The 20,447-nt window shown below is 47.6% G+C and overlaps 2 protein-coding genes across 2 annotated transcripts in view; both read right to left on the minus strand.

Moving 5' to 3' along the window:
- Window positions 1–20,447, minus strand: part of KLF11 (KLF transcription factor 11) — a 469,199-nt gene that overhangs the window by 390,969 nt on the left and 57,783 nt on the right. The window lies entirely within an intron of this gene.
- On the minus strand, window positions 1,094–7,063 carry RRM2 (ribonucleotide reductase regulatory subunit M2). Its single transcript, XM_069851054.1, has 10 exons — window positions 6,945–7,063; window positions 6,790–6,867; window positions 5,900–6,031; window positions 5,644–5,760; window positions 5,018–5,151; window positions 3,870–3,964; window positions 2,954–3,087; window positions 2,399–2,503; window positions 2,149–2,262; window positions 1,094–1,756 (listed from the first exon to the last, which is right to left on the minus strand). Exons 1-10 carry the CDS (start codon window positions 7,053–7,055, stop codon window positions 1,604–1,606), a joined length of 1,173 nt encoding a protein of 390 aa, XP_069707155.1. The 5' UTR covers window positions 7,056–7,063; the 3' UTR covers window positions 1,094–1,603.

Here is a 20,447-nt window from a genome sequence, read left to right on the forward strand (position 1 = left end):
TCTGTCCAGATCCCACTTCAGAGCCTTTCTGCCCTCAAGCAGATTAACGCTCCAGCACAACTTTGTATCACCTGCAAAATCACCGAGGGCGCACTCCATCCCCTCATCCAGATCTTTGATAAAAACATTAAACAGAACCAGCCCCAGCACTGAGCCCTGGGGATTTAACTGCATTCATCATCTCTGGGCCTGGCCATTCAGCCAGTTCCTTACATAGCAAAGAATAGACCTGTCCAAGCCACAAACAGCCATTTTTGCCAGAATGCTGCAGGAAACCGTGTCAAAAGGTTTAGTGAAGTCTAAGTGGGCTATAGTTGAGGAAGACCATCACACTCACAGGACAGACCTTGACAGGCAGGTGATTTTTGAACTTATACATCAAGGCAGTCACTAGTTTCAGTCTATCCCACTGTTATTTAATCTCTGCAGATCATTCGCAGGAACTCCGAGACCATAGGGAACTCTTTCACACACCACATGCCCTCAAAGTTGTATTAAGCATACTCATTCCTCTTGCCCCACGTTTAGTGTGGAGTAACAGTGTTGTAGAAGTTTTTTGCTGTTATGTATTAAAACCAAACCTGAATTCCATGATGCAGAAGCTAAGAATACTGCTCCAGCCTGAATTACATGAGTTTACCCTGAAACACCATCACAGCCAATCTGAAAGCCAGAGCTAAGCATAGCAATTTCACTTGATATCTACCAACCACGTGACTAAGCAGCTATTTCCTGCAGATTTCCTTGAAAAGTCTGCAATTCAGAAAGAAATTAACAGATAGATCTGCCCATTGCAGCTCTGAAGCCAGTACAACACTGAATCCTATCAGGTCTTTATTACTATCATATGGAATTCTGTTCCCCGATATTAAAGAAAAGGCAGTTAAATCCAGAAGCCAGATATTTTCCAGTACCCAGAATATCCAACTAAAGTTCTTTACCTTCCATACCAAGTTTCTTCCTTGTTCTTCAAAAGATTTCAAAAATCAATATAGGTTGATTTCACAGCACCATTTTTAAGTTACATACCCGGAAAGAAGCACAAGTCATGAAAGATTAGGTTCCAAAAGTCTATTTAGACTTGCATTTTACAACTGTTGAGTATGACAAGACATTTATTTTAAACATTAAAGTGCCAGGTTTATATACAAACTATTAAAACAAAAAATAAAAAAGACAAACTTAAAAAACCTGCTAAGAAAGCAGTGAGGTCGTGTAGCTGCCTCCAGAGTTTCCTGTAGAGTATTCAGTGAATTTAAAATTAGAATTTCTCGACTGCTCTTTTGCTTATGTTAAGAACAGAAGCTAGTGGTCTCTGCCCATAACTTCCCATCTTCCTGGAGATACTCTTAAATTTCACAAAATGGAGTAGGATATGTTGTAACAGATTCATCTAAACATCCTATGAACACCACTGGCAAAGTCTAATGAAAAGGGCTTTTATTGCTGGAGCTACACTAGCCTGCTAAAAAGTACCAATATCGCCACATTTTTCAAGAGTGGGATTTTAGTACAGGCATCAAGTCACACTGTGACTCAATAGATTTAATGTTACCCTGTAAACAGGGGAGCATGCATACTAACTCAAACGGTCTCAGTCCATTTAAAATTCCGCATCGAGGGTGAAAGAGTTGTCTGCTGGCTTCGACATCACTCCCATCCTCTGATATTCACCTACTCGCTTCTCAAAGAAATTGGTCTTGCCTTCCAGAGAGATGTTTTCCATGAAGTCAAAAGGATTCTCTGCTTTGTAGATCTGAAACATAAAGGTAATTCAATAGTCACTACACATGCTCACATCCTGAATACTTAAAAGAGTTTTAGAGAACAGCTGGAAGGAGTCTCATGACAACATCAGCAGGCTTACTACGTAGTGAACAAAAAACTCTGCCCCAAGACTTCCCTGCTGTATTTGTTCCTGCCTTTTACAGAAGACGTAAGCACAGGAGCTTTTATATAGCTGCTTTTCATTAACATCCTTTTGCTTTTCCTTCTGTGGGTCTCCAAAGAAGATCTAGCTGTGGGATTGCTAACAGGATTTACAAGTTAGGCCAATATTGCTGCAGCCATTTTAGAATTGGGTTTCTGGAGGAGATTAAACTTAATATTATCTTTTTCAAAGAAAGAGTTAGGGTATTAGACCCTTACCTTGTTAAATCCCAGTTCCAACATAAGCCGGTCTGCTACAAACTCTATATACTGTTTCATTAAATTGCAGTTCATGCCAATCAGCTTCACAGGCAATGCTTCCGTCAAGAATTCCTGCAGATAACAGAAGCACTTTAGGCACAGAAAGCAGTATTCACTCCATACCATCCAGGGTTTATTTTACACTCAACAGCTCCCCAGCTTTCTGCTTAATTGTGATCAAGTTGCTATACAAGGCGCAGACACCTACCTGTTCTATGATAACAGCATTCATGATGATTTCCTTTACCCTCTCCTCTGATGGTTTGTGTATCAAGTGCTTGAACATGAGGCAGGCAAAATCACAATGCAAACCCTGAAAAGACGTTTCAGAAAATTATTTCAGCAACACTGATTTAGAAGAGCCACTCAATTCAGTAGCACAGAATAAATAGCCCAATATCTAGGCACTATCTTCACAGTTGCCATGTTATTTAGTTTTATCCACAGATAAACCTTCATCCTAACCAGAAGGAGGCATGAGCAAGTTCAATCAGTACCAGTTGCACAGGCTCCAAAAGGCAAGGTACACTGAGTGCAAGAGTTGGTGATAACCCTTTAACTACTTTCAGGAAAGTAAGATACTAAGTTCATTCATTCTCTGCTTAAGATCCACAATGACACATGTTTACACACTTTAGTGAGCTTTACAGACAGCCTGTTTCTAAACACACTCCTGTTTTAAAATATAGGCTCCAACTGAATATCATTTACTTTGAGCTACGGTGGCACATAACCATCTTAACTGCTAGAATTTGATTCATACCTCATCTCTACTGATGAGTTCGTTAGAAAAAGTGAGTCCAGGCATTAGTCCTCTTTTCTTCAGCCAAAAGATTGATGCAAAAGAACCAGAAAAGAAGATTCCTTCCACTGCTGCAAAAGCTACTACACGCTCTCCTGTTAAGAAAAGATTGACAGCGATATCACACAGAAAACTTAACAGGATTAATACCTAGAAGTTGTGAATAAGCCATTGAGAATCATGTCCTCCAAGGAGGATGAAAGAGTTTCTCCTTGAGTACGCCATAGCCTGTCCTTAAAAACTGTTACAGTAAAGGCTTCTGGTCATTTTGCGAAACATGAGAGGAAGTAAAAACTAATTAGAGTAGCTACCAAGTAGCTGAAGCCAAGGCTCCTTCCCACAGGTTAGCCATCAATACCTTCCTTTTTCAAAGACTGCACACTGAAAAAGAGCAGTCATCTTAGCCACTGGTACAAGTCAGTGTCTGCGCATCCTTAAATATGGAACTTTGGCCATGAAGAATGCTTTCATACTAGTGAAATAATTATCTGTACCATCTTATCTCGCATTTGAAGCGAGACACCCAGTATCACCAAGGCAGAGGAGCTACAGCTCTACGTGTCTGCTAGAGATAAACGGCCAGTACAGTTCTGGACTCGTGACAGCAATTTACAATTTGATCATATAGCCACACATGAAGATTGGCACATGACCCACCTATTATTCAAAATGCCAGCAATTGTACAAAGATTTATGTCAGCAGCTCATTTGCAAAATGAAAATTTTCATCTTCAAAATTTATACCAGTATTTTCTACTGGAGAACACATTCTCTCCACCTGACTATAAGCTCTATGAACTGTAAAGTCTGGAGAAATGTTGGTTGCCTCATCTGTTTTAGGGAATTCCACGTTTCCTACATTGTAGGATGTACTCACCATATGTTGCTTTCTTGTCCCCAATCCACCGCAAGGCCCAGTCAGCCTTCTTTTTAACACACGGTAATGTTTCAATAGCATTAAAAAGAAATTCCCTGATAAGGACAAAAGTCATTAGGGTCTGACATCAGCAGAACTACTACAGTAAGAACTCACTGCTATAGACAGGTCTTGTTTACTTACAAGTGCTTTGCACCTTCACCCTGGTAATTAAGTATCCTTGTCCATCTTATTTCGCACCAGTCAACTACCTTTTCATCATCTACCCATCACATTAACACAAGTTCACATGAATTCCCAAGACAATATCAAGAGGAGTACTGTTTCATCAAGTGTTGAATGTGACTTTAAAAGCCAGACTATTTTCCAGTCGCTGCACACCAGGGCTGTCATATAAGCAGCTCTTCCTTAAATATTTACTGGAACTGAGCATTTTAGAGTTACATGGACAGCTTTACACAAAACAGCAGCAATTAAATACACCTAGATTGCAAATAGCATTGCGATACCACATGACATTTTGCTCAAGAGCGTGTTGGTCTGACAAGAAAACACCAGAGTAACTCAGTCAGGACGGCTCAAAGCCCTGCATTTAGTTATAAGGTATCACTCCTGAATTGATTCATCTTGCTATGAAAGTTTTTCACTTTTTTTTTTAATCAAGACCCAAAACCACTTTTCAGCAAATGCAATGTGTTTCCCCACACACACAGCGCAAGCAAAATAGTTATATGAGTAAGGACAACTCATAGTACGTAAAGCGTTCACTATTAACTAAATGCACTGGGTTCAAGATATTTGAATAGAAGTGATTTCCTTCACAAAGACATTTTCCCAAAGGGGTCCTTCGTATGAGCACTTACTGTAATTTAACATAATCCCCTTATTTGACTGCTCTATCTTTTATATAGTTTCATTCCCTTATTTCAGCATTAAATGGTTTTAGTTTCACTCTTCATCTAAGCAAGTTCTTGCTCATATGCAAGAAGGTATTCTGAAATAAAGCTACTCCTAAGCTGCCATGTCATTTTCTATAAACCCTGTTTAAATCCTATAACTAGCCTTAAAATCAGAGAGTGACTGATGGGAATTTTTTCAATCTCAACACTTAAAGAGTTTTGAGCCTTTCATCATCAAGCAATACAAACCTCTCTTTAGAGTCTTTAATGTAGGTGTCAATGAGAAGACTGTACATTTCTGAATGTATATTTTCCATGGCAATCTGGAAGCCATAGAAACAACGGGCTTCAGTGATCTGTACTTCTTGACTGAACCGCTCCACCTAGAGGAAATAAAGGAGTGTTTGCAAGAGCATTTATAACTGGTTAGAAGCATTGATGCTGTCTAACAGCTCTTACTCAGCCCACAGAATACAGATTAATTCCAGACATGTGGACTACATGAAGAGCAGTAGCCCCTCACAGCTTCAAGTCATTTGTTCTTTGGACCCAAGAGAAATGGGAAAACTTCTCAGTTTTACTTCATCCCAATTATGGAAAGGAGCACAGCGAGCGCCAAAGCAGGATAAGGGCTCTGAGCCAGCAGTGTCACTGTGAGGCAACACCCAGTGCTCCATGCGGACTGGGCAAACTTGTGGATTACAAAAGCAACCCCAATTTGCTAATTAGCCCAAGACAGCATTACACACTGTAACACTGTAACAAGACACGATCTAGCAAACAAACTAGATCATCTGGCAAGCGTGTCAAATGTGTAGTTATCCGGTTTTCTTCATAAAGCAATGTTTCTGGCAAGACTGTTTCTACACGCTTACCAAGTTCTCGTTGACAATACCATCACTGGCAGCAAAGAAAGCAAGGACATGAGAAATGAAGTACTTCTCCTCAGGTTTTAGGGACTCCCAGTGCTGGATGTCCTTGGAAAGGTCCACCTAAAACATAAACAAGGAGACAAAAGGCTCAGTTAGGAGCCCAGACTGGTGTCCCGGGCTGCCCTGCAGCAGGGTCAGAACCCAAGGGCTGTGAGCGGGCACAGCGAGCAGAAAGGGCTGAAACCCAGCCATCCCTCACCTCCTCTGCCGTCCAGAAGGAAGCCTCAGCTTTCTTATACATCTGCCAGATGTCGTGGTATTGGATTGGGAAGATGACAAAGCGGCGGGGGTTCTCCCGCAGCAGTGGCTCCTCCTCCACGCCCCGCGGTGCCTGAATATAAGAAAAGGAAGGGTCGGGCCGAGAGGACACTGGCATCTGGCAGGAAGCAGGGGGGGCAGGGAGATCCCCATGAGGGAAAAGGACGTTGGGGCAGCATCGGCAGGGACTGATGGCTCCCACCTTGTTACAAGAAGTAGTTACTATTACAGGAGGTGGAATAATTTTTGATTTAATCTAAAGCAGGGTAAAGTTTCCTATGAGTAACTGTATTTTTCGAAAGTTGCACAGAACATCCCTCTGATTGTATGTTTCTTTCAAAGAGAGGTTTTCCAGACCCTGTTTTCATTCTTTAGAGACAACAACACCTTGTGCTCAAGTGTGATCTGTGCTGAGCAGATGTGGCTTCTGCGACCCCCTCTGCTTGCAGCCTTTCCCCAGCTCAAACGCAGGAAGAGGCAGAGCTGGCTCCAAAGACCCAATTAGCAAGAGATTTAACCGTTGCGAAACTCATAATAGCAATAAATTAGACCTTGGGAGGTAACAGAGTACGCGTAAGATTTCTGACAGACTTATAGGCACGTAAGTGAGAAGTATAACCTGTAAGCAGCTCTAGCCTGGCTGGACACGATGGATGGAGATCACTCCTTGCATTTCCCAGCCCTAATAAAGGACACTTGCTTTCCAAAGCCCCAAAACGAGCCCCGGGGAGTTGATTTGCGGCGTTTTTGGCGTCAGCCCCACCGGGGGAAAGGGGAGCCTGGGGGGGGGGGCGGGGCGCGGGGGGCAGCGCCCTCGTTTCCCACACTCACCGGCTTCCCGTCGCTCTCCTGGAAGATCTTTCGGGCCGCTTTGCTGGCGAGGACGCGGGCGCTGCTGAGCGCCGGGGGCTGCGGGGAGAGAGGGGCACGGTCAGAGCGCGGCGGGGGCGGCGGGCGGGGGCGGGGGAGGCGGGGAGGGCGCTCACCGTGTTCTCCTTGTCGCTCAGCGCCAGGCGTTTCATGGGCGACAGGCTCGTGGCGGGCGCCGCGCCGGGCTGGTCGTGGCGGGCAGCGAGCGGGGTGCGGGCGGAGAGCATGATGGCGGCAGCGGGGGCGGCGGCAGTGAGAGCCCCGAGCCCCGCGCCGCCCCCTTTATATCACCTTCGAACTTGGCGCCAAAACGCACGGCCGGCCAATCACGGACGGCGCTGACCCCACCCCCGAGCTCCCATTGGCTGCCGCTCCTTGCCGCCTCCCGCCCCCCCGCTTCCATTGGCTGCCGCGCCCTAGAGGCCCCCGCACTCCCATTGGCTGCCGCCCTCCCACATCCCCCCACGCTCCCGTAGGCTGCCGCGCCCCTATTGGCTGTCTCGCGCCCAGCCCCCGCGCTTCCATTGGCTGGCGCCGCCTACGCCCGCGCTCCCATTGGCTGGAGCCCCTCCCGCCGGCCGCCGGCCCGCCTCCCATTGTGGCGGCGGCGGCGGGAGAGCAAGTCCCGCCCTTCGGTTTTGGCGCCAACGGAGCGCGGGAAAAGGCGGGAGAGCGCGGAGGCCCCGCCCCTTCCGCCCCACTTTGTGCCGCGGGGGGAGGGGGCGGGGCGGGGCGGAACTGAGCGTGGGGCACAGCGGGGGGAGGTCGTTGTCGTGGAATGGCTTGGGGTGGAAGGGACTTTAAGGATCATCCAGTTCCAACCCCCTGCCATGGGCAGGGACACCTCCCGCTGGATCAGGTGCTCCAAGCTCCATCCAGCCTGGCCTTGAACACCTCCAGGGATGGGGCAGCCGCAGCTTCCCTGGGTAACTTAAACCAGGGCCTCAGCACCCTCATCGTGAAGAATTTATCCTATTGTCTAGTTTGAATCTTCCCACTAACATTTTAAAGCCATTCCCCCTAGTCCTATCGTTCCACACCGCTGTAAAAAGTCCCTCCACTGCTTTCCTGGAGCCCCATTAAGCACTGGAAGGTCTCCCCACAGCCTTCTCTTCTCCAGGCTGAACAACCCTGGCTCTCTCAGCCTGTCCTCATACGGGAGGTGCTCCAGCCCTTGGATCATCTCCGTGGCCTCCTCTGGACCCATTCTAACAGCTCTGTATATGCTGAGGATTCCAGAACTGGGCACAGCACTCCAGATGAGGTCTCACAAGACAGGAGTAGAGGGGCAGAATCCCCTCCCTCGCCCTGCTGGCCACACTTCCCTTGATGCAGTCCAGGACACGGTTTGCCTTTCGGGGCTGTGAGCACACATTGCCAGCTCATAGCGAGCTTCTCATCAATCATCACCCCAAGTCCTCTCCACAGGGCTGCTTTCAATCGTGTCATCCCCCATCGAATCCACAGATTGCCCTGACCCAGGTGTAGGACCATGCACTTGGCCTTCTTGAACCTCATGGTAGAGCTCTGGAAATGCCATGTTGGCCCCATCCCTGTCTTGCTCCCCTGCTTCTCTTTTCTAGTCCCTCCTACCTACCAATTCATTTAGACTTTCATCAGCAATTACTGCATTCAGAGACAGAATCATAGAATCATAGAATCACTAGGTTGGAAGAGACCCACCGGATCATTGAGTCCAACCATTCCCATCAATCACTAAACCATGTCCCTCAGCACCTCGTCCACCCGTCCCTTAAACACCTCCAGGGAAGGTGACTCAACCCCCTCCCTGGGCAGCCTCTGCCAGTGCCCAGTGACCCTTTCTGTGAAAAATTAATTGTCTTCCCGGAGAAACTGACTCCACGTGCCACCAGTTTCCAGATGTTTTAAATAAATATCACAAGGAGAACGCAAGTATGGAGAAGAAGAGCTATGGAGAGTGAGAGGATTCATCTTCTTTTAAAAGTCAGCATTTAATTTACATTCCGTACATTGCTTTTCTTTGAACAACATCACTCTCCTGACCCAACTCCACTAAAGATCTGTGCCCTTAAACCAGAGTGGTTTCCCTGAAGCGGCTGTAACGAAAGCAGGAGCTTAATGAGACTTGGAGGCTTTTCTGCCATGTGGGGATGCACAATGTCCTTGAATGACACCAGGCAGTCACTGTCATCTGAGCAGGAACTGGGACAAAGAGTTACAAAGCCCAGCTCTGCGCTCTACTTGGCTGGAAAAGGAGCAAGTAGGGCAAGAAGACATCAGAAAATTGACTCCTCAGGGCAGGCAATACAGTCCTTTCAACTATATAATGATACTGTGTTAAGTTTCTTGCTGTAATGAGTGGGTTTGGAAGAAAAAACAAGTACTTCCCTTCTGACATCACCTCTAACACTGCAAATTCAAATCAATTATCCATTTCAGCAGATCAGTGTCAAGGTTCTAAATTTGAGTGTGAGCTCTGCTCAGCTGGGACCTATCAGAAATGACCAGCAGAGAATTTAGGCTTGTGGTATTTATTTGTCCTATTTAGGACATCGGACTGATGCAGACAACCACCCTGGACATGTTCTCTGGGAGCTTCTACAATAAATGTCCATCACAATATGCAAATCTAAATATACATCTCCATCCCAGGAGAGCGAACATTGCAAAGCGGCCGCCTAGGCAGGCACAGACACGTTCCTGCTCTGTACCAGGAAAGCAGGTTAGTGGCAGGCAACTCCCAAAAGGCTCACCAGCACCCACATAGTGCCCCACTATCTCCTGCCACCCCGACAGCTGCTGGGGGGTTGTCAGAAAGCAAACCCGCCCCACCCCAGCCAAGCTTATTTACCCTCCTACCTCCATAAAGGGCTCCAAAGCCACCAGACCATAAGCCCTAAGCTGCTGCCAGGAACTGCCATGATGCAATGGGGGTGCTATCAATGCAGCTCAGCTGCTCTTCTTGGAAGCCCATGGCAGGAGATCAAAGGCCTGTCCCAGGGATGATGGCTCTGCAGGGAGAGGAAAGGCAGAGGAGAGCAGTGAGGTCCTGTGAGGGAACATGTTGCACCTCTGCGCTGCTGTAGCTGCAGCAAAATGGTATTTGGGAATGAGTGTCCACATTAGTTTTCTTATTACAACTGTTAAACCAAGTTACAATTATTCCTTGAGGTATTTCCCCAGTGTTTACATGCTTTGCACAGTACTCAGTACCTACTAGTGTTGTCGTGGAGGAAAGCGAGCATGAGGAGCCTTCTCCCTTCACATACATCCTCCTCCATGATGGAACTGCATTTGGAGACCGGCATCTTCAAGCCAGCTCCTTTGCCAGAGCTGGGTTCAAGGCAGCAGCCTCCTGCCCTGCTTTGAGGTGCCAGTGCTCCACGTCACACCAGGGGATGTCAGCTGGCTCGTGCCCTCTCTTTGGCTGTGTGAAAGGATGCTCTTTTCTTCTGACTTTAGGCATGAAGCAGAGTACTGTGTGTTTAAAAAAAACCCCAAAAAACAAAAAAAAACCCCACAAAACAATAAACAAACACCCCAAAATTTGCATTAGTTTCATGCTTTCTTTGATTACAGGAATTTAGACCCTTGAGTGGAAGTAAGAGCAGCCCCAGGCAGCTGGGTGAGGCGGGTGTGTTGTGTAATCATGCTGTTGGCGCAGATCTCCCACCAGACTGTCCACCCTGAGTTCCCAGACAGAGGAGTGACCCCAGCACCCACCTCCACCCAGACCCTGGCATTTCAGATCAGCTGCAGGTGGAGCTCAGCAAGTCCTGTCCCCACCAATGCTGCTGGGGTATCCTCAGTGCCGGCATGGCAAAGCCTCTTCCCACCAGGCACAGCTTACAGCGTCCAAACCTCACATTCTCATCGTACGTTTGCTTCACCCTGATAGGTGCTGCCTCAGCTCTGAACTGACCTACTGACTCAAGCTCTGCCAGGGGTGGTTCAGAATGGACATCAGGAAAAAAATTTTCATGGAAAGGGTCATTGGGCACTGGCAGAGGCTGCCCAGGGAGGGGGTTGAGTCACCTTCCCTGGAGGTGTTTAAGGGACGGGTGGATGAGGTGCTGAGGGGCATGGTTTAGTGTTTGATGGGAATGGTTGGACTCAATGATCCAGTGGGTCCTTTCCAACCGGGTGATTCTATGACTCTGTGATTCTACCTGGTGGCAGTGGGTAATGCTCAGGGCAGGGCCTTTCTACCATACCAGTTTCTGCCAGTTTTCCCCTGGTTTGTGGAAGGTGATTTATTTGTATGGCCTTATTCAGCCATGTTCAACCAGGCCAAATCCCCAAATCCTCACCTGTTGCTCAGTCTGGCGGGGCTGACGGTTGGGTTTGGGTTTGAAGGTTTGGATTGGAGGGAACCTTTAGAGGTCACCTAGTTTCCATCTCCCCTGCAGTTAGCGGGGACATCTTTGACAAGATCAGGTTGCTCAGAGCCCTCTCCAACCTGACCTTGAATATTTACGGGGATGGGGCTTCTACAGCCTTTCTGGGCAAACTGTTCCAGTGTTTCACCACTCTCATTGTAAAAAAATTCTTCCTTATATCTAGTCTGAATCAACCCTCTTTTCATTTAAAACCATAGCCCCTTGCCCTATCACAACAGGTGCTGCTAGAAAGTTCATCCCCATCTTATAGGCCCCTTTTAAGTATTGAAAGTCCACAACAAGGTCTCCCTAGAGCCTTCGCCTCTTCAGGCTGAACAACCCCAATTCTCTCAGCTTTTCTTCGTGTGAGAGAGGTTCCAGCCCTCTGAGCATCTTCATTGCCTTCCTCTGGAGTGGCTCCAACAGGTCTGTATCTTTCTTGTGCTGAAGGCTCCAGATCTGGACGCAGTATTCCAGGTAGGATCACTGGAGCAGAGTAGAGGGGCAGAATCACTCTCTCGACCTGCTGACCATGCTTCTTTTGATGCCGGCCCAGATACAGTTGGCCTTCTGGCCTGCAGGTGCATGTTGTCAGCTCACATCCAGCTTTTCATCCACCAGTATCCCCAATTCCTACTCTGTTGGGCTGCTGCTCAAAGCCTGAATGCCGTACGCAGCTACAAGAAATCTAAATGCTTTAAATACAAGCTGAGATGGGACATGAGCAGGAGGAGGCCATCAGCCAATACTGCCAAAGTGACAAGCAGTGGCCTCAATGGCCCCCACTTTTGCCAACAGGCTTTGAGGTAGCCCTCAGCATCTTTTGATATTCTGTGATATTCTATGATTCCTCATATGCTTACCCAGCTGTGCTGAGGAGAAGGATCATAGAATCATAGAATCACCAGGTTGGAAGAGACCCACCGGATCATCAAGTCCAACCATTCCTATCAAACACTAAACCATGTCCCTCAGCGCCTTGTCCACCTGTCCCTTAAACACCTCCAGGGAAGGTGACTCAACCACCTCCCTGGGCAGCCTGTTCCAGTGCCCAATGACCCTTTCTGTGAAAATTTTTTTCCTAATGTCCAGCCTAAACCTCCCCTGGCGGAACTTGAGGCCTTTTCCTCTTGTCCTGTCCCCTGTCACTTGGGAGAAGAGGCCAGCACCCTCCTCTCCACAATTCCCCAGAACTGATCCAAGCTATAAGGACTTAGACCAAACCTTCTACAGTCTGAACAAAATATTCACCCAAATAATTTACGTCCACTCACTGCAGAGTTTATAACTTGAGGGAGGACTCTGCAAAGCCTGAGCTGCAGGGCTCTGCTTGTTAAGCCAAGGCACTTTTAACAAATTGTTTCACTGAGGAATCTAGAGGAGAATAAATCAAGTGTTTATTAGCTTGATTCTAGCTGGATATCACATTTGCTGTCACAGCCCATTAATTTGCCAGTCTGAGAGCACTGTCATTTGCCGCCTGCTTACCCGGTGACCAGCCTCTCTGGAGGTAACGAGCACTCACATGCTCAGCATCCCCACTGTCTTTAATTTCTTAAAACCATATTTCTCACCTTTTCAAGGTCCTTACCCACCAGTTACAACTCTCAGGACAAAGTCTGCAGGTAATGTATGACCACATAGGAGGTTATCATGGTGTAACTGAACGTGTTGTTTCTTTGCTGATAGTGAAGCTGGGCACGGTGCTGCGGAAACAGTCCCACAAATCCCAGGTAGAGGAGTCAACATTAAAGATTTTCAGGAGCTGGAAGAATCAAGCTTTCCAATCAAATCTCTTGCTGGTCATCAGTGCTCAATAAAAAGCAAGAGCACTGCTGATTTTGTTGCTTTATTCAGGATCTATAAGCACATTGTGGAGAAGAAGTAGTGAGACCTGGCATTGCATTCAAATGTGTGTTCAAGAAGATTGTCACTCTTCCTTCCTGGTGGCACCACCTTATTTCCTTCAGTAGAAGGCGGCAGTAGCACCAGCAGAACACTTTTGGCTCACCGTTGACTTGCCTCAAGCAGTATTTAGACTCAGCTCCTGTGCCCTGATCACAGAGAATATGGCTGATCTCTTGCCATGTGTGGAAAATTACAAGTCATTCCTGCTCTAGCAGCCTGTCAGTTATGGACAAATAGTGAACTTTCCTCAGGGTTACATTCCTTAGCACTTACTCATCTGAAACTACATATTGGAGGAAGGCAGCCCCGGGGTCCCTTGTTTCCAGGCAGGCTTATGCTGTTTGTGTTGAGCAGGGCTCTTGCTCAGCAGTGTTTCTGATGCATCTCACCCATTGCTACCACACACACCAAGTGGTCTGAGTTCCCCTTTCCTTCTTGCTCCAGAAAACAAGTTTGCCACGTTGGAAAAGCAGCCAGGAGCCCCGCTGTACTTGTGAACAGTTTCAAAGAAAACCAGCCTCAAACCATCAAAGTCAATAACTGAGGAGATAAAGGCAGGACTGCAAATCGTTTTTCTTAACAAGGTTAGTGATAGGCAGCTTGGTTAGCACCGAAACCTTAATGATCTGCAGGGATGTCCTGGGTCTGAGGTGCACCATGTACCTGCTCTACTTGCTCCCAATGAGCATTTCTCCTGGAAAAAATAGTTTTTCCCTTGGAGTGCACCCTTAGCAAGTTTGCGGACGACACTAAGCTGGGTGGAAGTGTGGATCTGCTGGAGGGTAGGGAGGCTCTGCAAAGGGATCTGAACAGCCTGGACCGCTGGGCAGAGTCCAATGGGATGAGGTTTAACAAGGCCAAATGCCGGGTCCTGCACTTGGGGCACAACAACCCTGTGCAGCTACAGACTAGGAGAAGTCTGTCTAGAAAGCTGCCTGGAGGAGAGGGGCCTGGGGGTGTTGGTTGACAGCGACTGACCATGAGCCAGCAGTGTGCCCAGGTGGCCAAGAAGGCCAATGGCCTCTTGGCTTGGATCAGAAACGGCGTGACCAGCAGGTCCAGGGAGGTTATTCTCCCTCTGTACTCGGCACTGGTGAGACCGCTCCTCGAATCCTGTGTTCAGTTCTGGGCCCCTCACCATAAGAAGGATGTTGAGGCTCTGGAGCGAGTCCAGAGAAGAGCAACAAAGCTGGTGAGGGGGCTGGAGAACAGGCCTTATGAGGAGCGGCTGAGAGAGCTGGGGGTGTTTAGCCTGGAGAAGAGGAGGCTGAGGGGAGACCTCATTGCTCTTTACAACTACCTGAAAGGAGGTTGTGGAGAGGAGGGAGCTGGCCTCTTCTCCCAAGTGACAGGGAACAGGACAAGAGGGAATGGCCTCAAGCTCCACCAGGGGAGGTTTAGGCTGGACATTAGGAAAAAATTCTTCACAGAAAGGGTCATTGGGCACTGGCAGAGGCTGCCCAGGGAGGTGGTTGAGTCACCTTCCCTGGAGGTGTTTAAGGCACGGGTGGACGAGGTGCTAAGGGACATGGTTTAGTGTTTGATAGGAATGGTTGGACTCGATGATCCGGTGGGTCTCTTCCAACCTGGTGATTCTATGATTCTATGATTATCTTCAACAAAGTGGACACATCCTATCACCAGATTTTCAGGTGTATTCTGCCATTCCTGCCATAAGAAATCACCTAGTTAAGTTCACCATGAAAGGACTGAGAAAGGATCCTGCCTCCTGGGTTTGAGATAGTACAAGATTTTGGTCCTGTTCTGCTCTAGATGCCCCTGACATCTGCACTCTTCCAGCAGGACAGAGAAAACAGAAACACTTATTATTGCACATTTTTGCTGGTGGCATCTGCCACAGAGCCTGAGAAGGTTCAGTATTTGTCAGGGTTCAATTGCAATTACGCCAAAAAAGGGACTGGGAAAAGCAGCCTCCTTCCATACCATATCCTGTTGCTCTGCCAGGGCAAATTTCATTGTGGGGTCTAACAGTGATCCCGTGGATGTAGGACAAGGTGCAGGGGAGTGTTTACCTGGTCAGTCGCTGTGCACAAAGAGGCAGCAGTAGCAAAGATCCCAAGTAGACTCAAGTAAGTGAAAGATGAGAAAGGCATACGACTACGTATAAAAGCGGTAATTGACCCTAGGAATTGTGACTGAGGAAAGAAAGAGGTAAAACAGAAATTAGAAAGATAGAGGCAAGTGCCCACAGCGCTCAAGGAACCATGAAAACACAGAAAAATGGTTTTATATTGCACTTTCATTCAAACGCATTACCACAGGTGGATAAATTGATGCAGGTCTGATATTAAATGACAGAGAGGCCTGTGTGGGGACATAGGAGACAGAAAAAGATTGGCATCCATTATCCTTTTGGCAGTACAGTCACGCTGATCAAACAAAATCCCTCGCTTTATAAAGGCACATTTGATTTACTGCTTTGTGACACTGAGAGTATTAAAACTGGTTAACTGATAGACCTTAGAGGGTCATTGTAGGAGCATATCAGAGGCAGCTCAGTGTCCTGAGATTGTCTGCAAAGATTTCATGTGGTAGATGTTGTGGGTGGTGAATAATGAGTGAAATATCAGCCTGTCTCACTCTGTCCTTGGTGTTAATGAACCTTAAATGCAAGATCACACATTAGAGAAGAAAACTGAAGATCATTCCTTTGAAGTGCTGGGCTGCTGCTGCTGCAGAGAGGGGCTCCTGGGTGATGATATGTAGCAGCTCCTTCAGCAGCCTCCCAGGCTAACTCGTGGTTGGGGGTGAACCAAGCCCATTGCTGTGTAGGCAGATGGATCGCAGCTGGAGGCAGCACTACCTCCCTCCTGCACTGCATGGGAGAGTATCCGTGGGCACTCAGTTCAAGATTCAACCAGCCAAGAGCAGGTGTCTACCCATGGGTGGGGTGTGTAGGCACTAAGGGTACCTGAGACATCCTAAAGCATCATTGTCTGCCCTCACTGGTCCCTAAAGGTCTTTCATACCTCCCATATCACCCCTGCCCATATCTCAGCCCCGCTGGAGCCTCTCAATTGGCACCAATGTCCGTATTTAGGCAACTGAATCAAGCTATCCAATATGAGAGAGACAGACTTGCATCTGGATATCTAAATGCATTGTTGTTATCTGAACAGGAACCCACTCACAGTGCCTGGTCCCAGCAGCAAAATGTTAAAAGGGTGTTGACAACGTGGGAGCAGTTCAGAAGACAGCCCAGGGCAGACTGGAGGTTCAAAAGCCTGCCCTGGAGCAAGCTGCTGGAGAAAGCTGTCCTATTCAGTGCTTCTGAGAGAAAGCTGAGAAGGGACTTGATAACCACCCCGACCAAGGGCTGCTGTAGTCAGCCCATGGGGGGAAAAAAGGCATCAAGTCTTACAGCTTTGAGCAGTAACCAGAAAGTGGGTTTCAGAAAGGAAATGTTTCTCATCAATGGTAATTATGCACTGTACCAGCTTTCCCGGGGACACGGTAGATTCGTCAGTTCCCAGTCATGATTTCATGACCTCGCATGACAGTTTTATTCAGTCACATTATGATTTGCTCAGCAGTTACTGACAAGTTTCGCCAAGGGTAAAAGGAGTAGGATAGATTATTTCATCAGTCCTGTTGTCTGGCATCCATCAAGATGCTCTTTCATTGCACAGCAAGTTGAAGGGCACACCAGGAGCTAATTTCCCCCAAGCTGTGCCTGCTGACACATTCAGCTAAAGAAAGGGGGGAAAAAAATCTTCAAGATAAAGTTTTAACAGTGAAAACATCCATAAACGAATCACTGACATTTTGTTTCAGCAGAATAATCTAGTCTCATGTAACTGCAGCACAGAAGACTGTAGAACAGGAGAAAATGCTTAGCCAATGGAGATCCACTGTACCTCCTCCAACACATATTGCCACATCTCCCATCTGGGGGCTCAGTGACCTCTAGCATTTTCTGTGAAGCCAAGACAGAAAGAATTTCTTTAAAGAACGTGGCATGTCCCATTCCTCCTTCCTTCTGAAAATCCTTAAAAAAAAAATCTACTCTCTCCGCCTTCCCCATGCAAGTCTTTGGGGAAGAAGACAAATTATTTTGTTTATTTTTCTTAACAGATATATTTCTGGAGCTGAATTACTACTGATATTTCCTTCCTAGCAGGAGTTGGAAAAGCTTCCACTACGTAGGCATCCTAGTTCAGTCACACATGGATATACAGCAAGGCATTATATGACCATTTATCGCATACATTGCATTACAGAATTGGATCTCCTCTACAGTTTCCTGTAATGCAATAGTTGCCTTACCTGCAGCTGTCCCCATCTCTTCTCTATTTTTTTTTCTGATATTTCTCAGTATTTGTTTTAAATTCCCTTCTATTTCCTTTTCTCCAGTGCTGCCACATTAATTCCTCAAGACAAGGCAACTTGCAGTCTCTTTCCCCTGGGATCCTGACCCCTGGGTTTCATGTCTGAGCTGATTCTGGTGAGCACCAGGCTCCCTCACCTGTTTCCAGCCTCGTTTTTCCCTAAATTGCTCCAAATCCAGAGCCCAGTGCCTCAGCTCCTGCCCCACCATAGGCCCCAGGTCAAAATCAGCTTTGAAAAGCCCCTGGTAATACAGAGGATTAGAAAGGGAATAAAAAAAGGATAAAAGCATCCCTTCCCTGGCAATATTCCCGACGTTGCTGGAGCAGGGCAGAAGAGACCAGGGTATGGGGATCAAACACCTTGCCAGGAGGCAGCAAGGACAGGCAACAATCACAGCCCTGGGTCTTGGCTCAGGTCTCTGAATAGTCCAGGGTTATTTCTTGGAGGATGCATGGATGAAGGTGTTTTTGTCTTCCAGGTCCCAGACACCACATGCAGTAACCGCACTTCTAGCAAGCGAAACAACACAGAAATGTTTCTGCTGGTTTAGATCAATTTTTTAAACTCAGCCACCTGAACCTGATATAAGAAAATAGAAATGGAAGAGCAGCAGAGCACTGGAACCCCTCTCCTATGAGGAAAGGCTGTGGTTGTTCAGCCTGGAGGAGAGGAAGCTCTGGGGAGACCTAAGAGCAGCCTTCCTGTACTTAAAGGGGGCTTCTAAGAAATACGGAGAGAGAGGCTTTTTACCAGTGAGTGAAGGGACAGAATAAGAAGCAGTAGTTTTAATCTGAAAGAGGGTGGGTCTAGATTGGACATTAGGACGAAGTTTTCTGTGATGAAGATGGTGAAATGCTGGAACTGATTGCCCAGAGAAGCTGTGGCTGCCCCATCCCTGGAGGTGTTCAAGGCCAGGTAGGATGAGGCTTTGAGCAACCTCATCTAGTGGGAGGTGTCCCTCCCCATGGTAGGGGTTGGAACTGGATGATCTCTAAGGTCCCTTCCAACCCAAGCCATTCTGTGATGTGACGGAGACAAGTGTTCCCCAGGATGTTTCCAGTGCTTCTGCAGGGACATGTGCGTGGGAAAAGTTTTTCCCTCATGTCTGCCCTCAGAGTGAAGACCCACTGGGCAGGGACAGGAGAGGGAGCTCGCAGGCCTCCAGCTGCCTCCACCACAGGGAAGGCACTCAGGGAAGCTGTCACCCCACATCCCTCCACAGCTGCCCATGCAAGCCCCTCCTAGGCAGCACTCAGCCCAGAAAGCTCTCCAGAGCTCAGTGTCAGTGGCTTTGCAGGCTTCTTGCAGCTGCCTTGGACCACCACGGGTGGACAGACACACACGTTCACGCACACAGACAGCTCTGGTGAAGATCTCCCTGAAATTCATGCACGCTGGAGCCTTTTCTTAAAAAAAATAATACAGAAATGGCCCAAACTTCTGCCAGCAGCTGCCCTGGCCCTGGGCAGAACACACCCTCCCCATCCCATGCTGGCAGTTATCAAAACACTTTGTGAAGGAAATACCAGAGGTGGAGATAAGCGCTTGGTAAAATTCACACCCCTCTGCACTCACGTCTCCGTTCCCTAGATCACCTCCTCCCCTTTCCCCAATGGGCCAAATGGGGTGCAAGCTGCAGCCTTGCTACCTGAGCAGAGCTCCAGCTGCGAACAAGTACTACGTGGCTTCTCCTGTTGCAGCCATTCCCTCCCCTCTGGAACATCAGAATAGCAACATTTATTAAAAATGTGGTGGTTTGCAATTTCTCAGCTGGTTCCTTCACAGGTAACATCACTTGCACCTACTGGGGGAGAGGGAATTACTTCAGATCGCAGTAATGCACTGAACAGAAGTCTGCTGGCAGCTCTGACTTTGCTCCTGGAAGAACAGTCTCTCTTGTGTCTTCACAGAAGACCACTGCTAGGGTTTTGCTCTTTCTGACCATGTTTTAAGAGTCTTTTCTTGCAGTCCTAACCCTTACTTTCCTCAACAAAAATATGGCCTGCAATACTGCAGAGGGGCACTTGCCAGGACACCTAGGAGAGCATCTGCCAGCAGGTTCTGGAAGAAGCTACAGGACAGGGTGACGGCGGAGAACAGCTAGGGATCACTGGTTTTGTTCCCAAGCAATTCCATGTTAATGCAATTATTATTATGTGGGGGATAAAACAGTGAAGGAAAGCAGGAAACTGGTAAGCCCCGCATCAGTAATACAGCTAAAATATCCCAGGAGACAGAGCTCAGCCAGTTCCTCATGAGGATGAACCCCCAGGGAGAAGGGGCCTGCATCAATGAGGCTGGAGAGAGCATAGGGACACACACCCTTCACACCTCCTGAAGGTCAGACACAGGGTATTGGGCTGTTGAGGGTGAGGATCCCTCCATCCCAGCACCGCCCTGGGCCTGCCATGACGTTATTTCTCAGCACAAGCGCTCACCACCCACCCTGAGCCTGGTCATATCTTGTGTATTCAATTCTATTCACGTGGCTTGTCGAGGGCAAGGCATTGGTCATGCCCCATGTGTCCATCAGACTGCTTCTACAACTTGCCTCTCAATACCCCATAAATAAGCGACAGGAATAATCCTAAAGCCCTGGGAAAGATGTGCCACAGGAAGAAAGCAGAAGGCATTAAGGACATCACCAGGTCGCTAAGTCCCTCGATCACAGGAAAATAGATAACCACCAAACAAATGTGTATTTACCCAGGCATTTAAATTCCAGGAGGAATGGTCCTTGTCAGAGGAGAGCCAAGAGCAGGCCCTTGTTGTCTCACACAGTAATGCTAGTGATTAGGGAAAATATATATTAACTTCTGGCCAAGCATTTCCTCCTCCCACTGCTGCTGGGAGAAAACCGTGCCTGTGCCTAATGTGCTTCTGCTACTCTTATATGGAAGCACTAACAAAACCACAATGTCAGTCCAATGTGTCCTTTCTTGCAGCCTTAGAAGAGAATCAGGTTGTCTCATTCAGATATTTGGCAACTCGGAGGTCTCT

This window comes from Phaenicophaeus curvirostris, chromosome 2 (assembly GCF_032191515.1).
Source record: "Phaenicophaeus curvirostris isolate KB17595 chromosome 2, BPBGC_Pcur_1.0, whole genome shotgun sequence".
Lineage (NCBI taxonomy): Eukaryota > Metazoa > Chordata > Aves > Cuculiformes > Cuculidae > Phaenicophaeus > Phaenicophaeus curvirostris.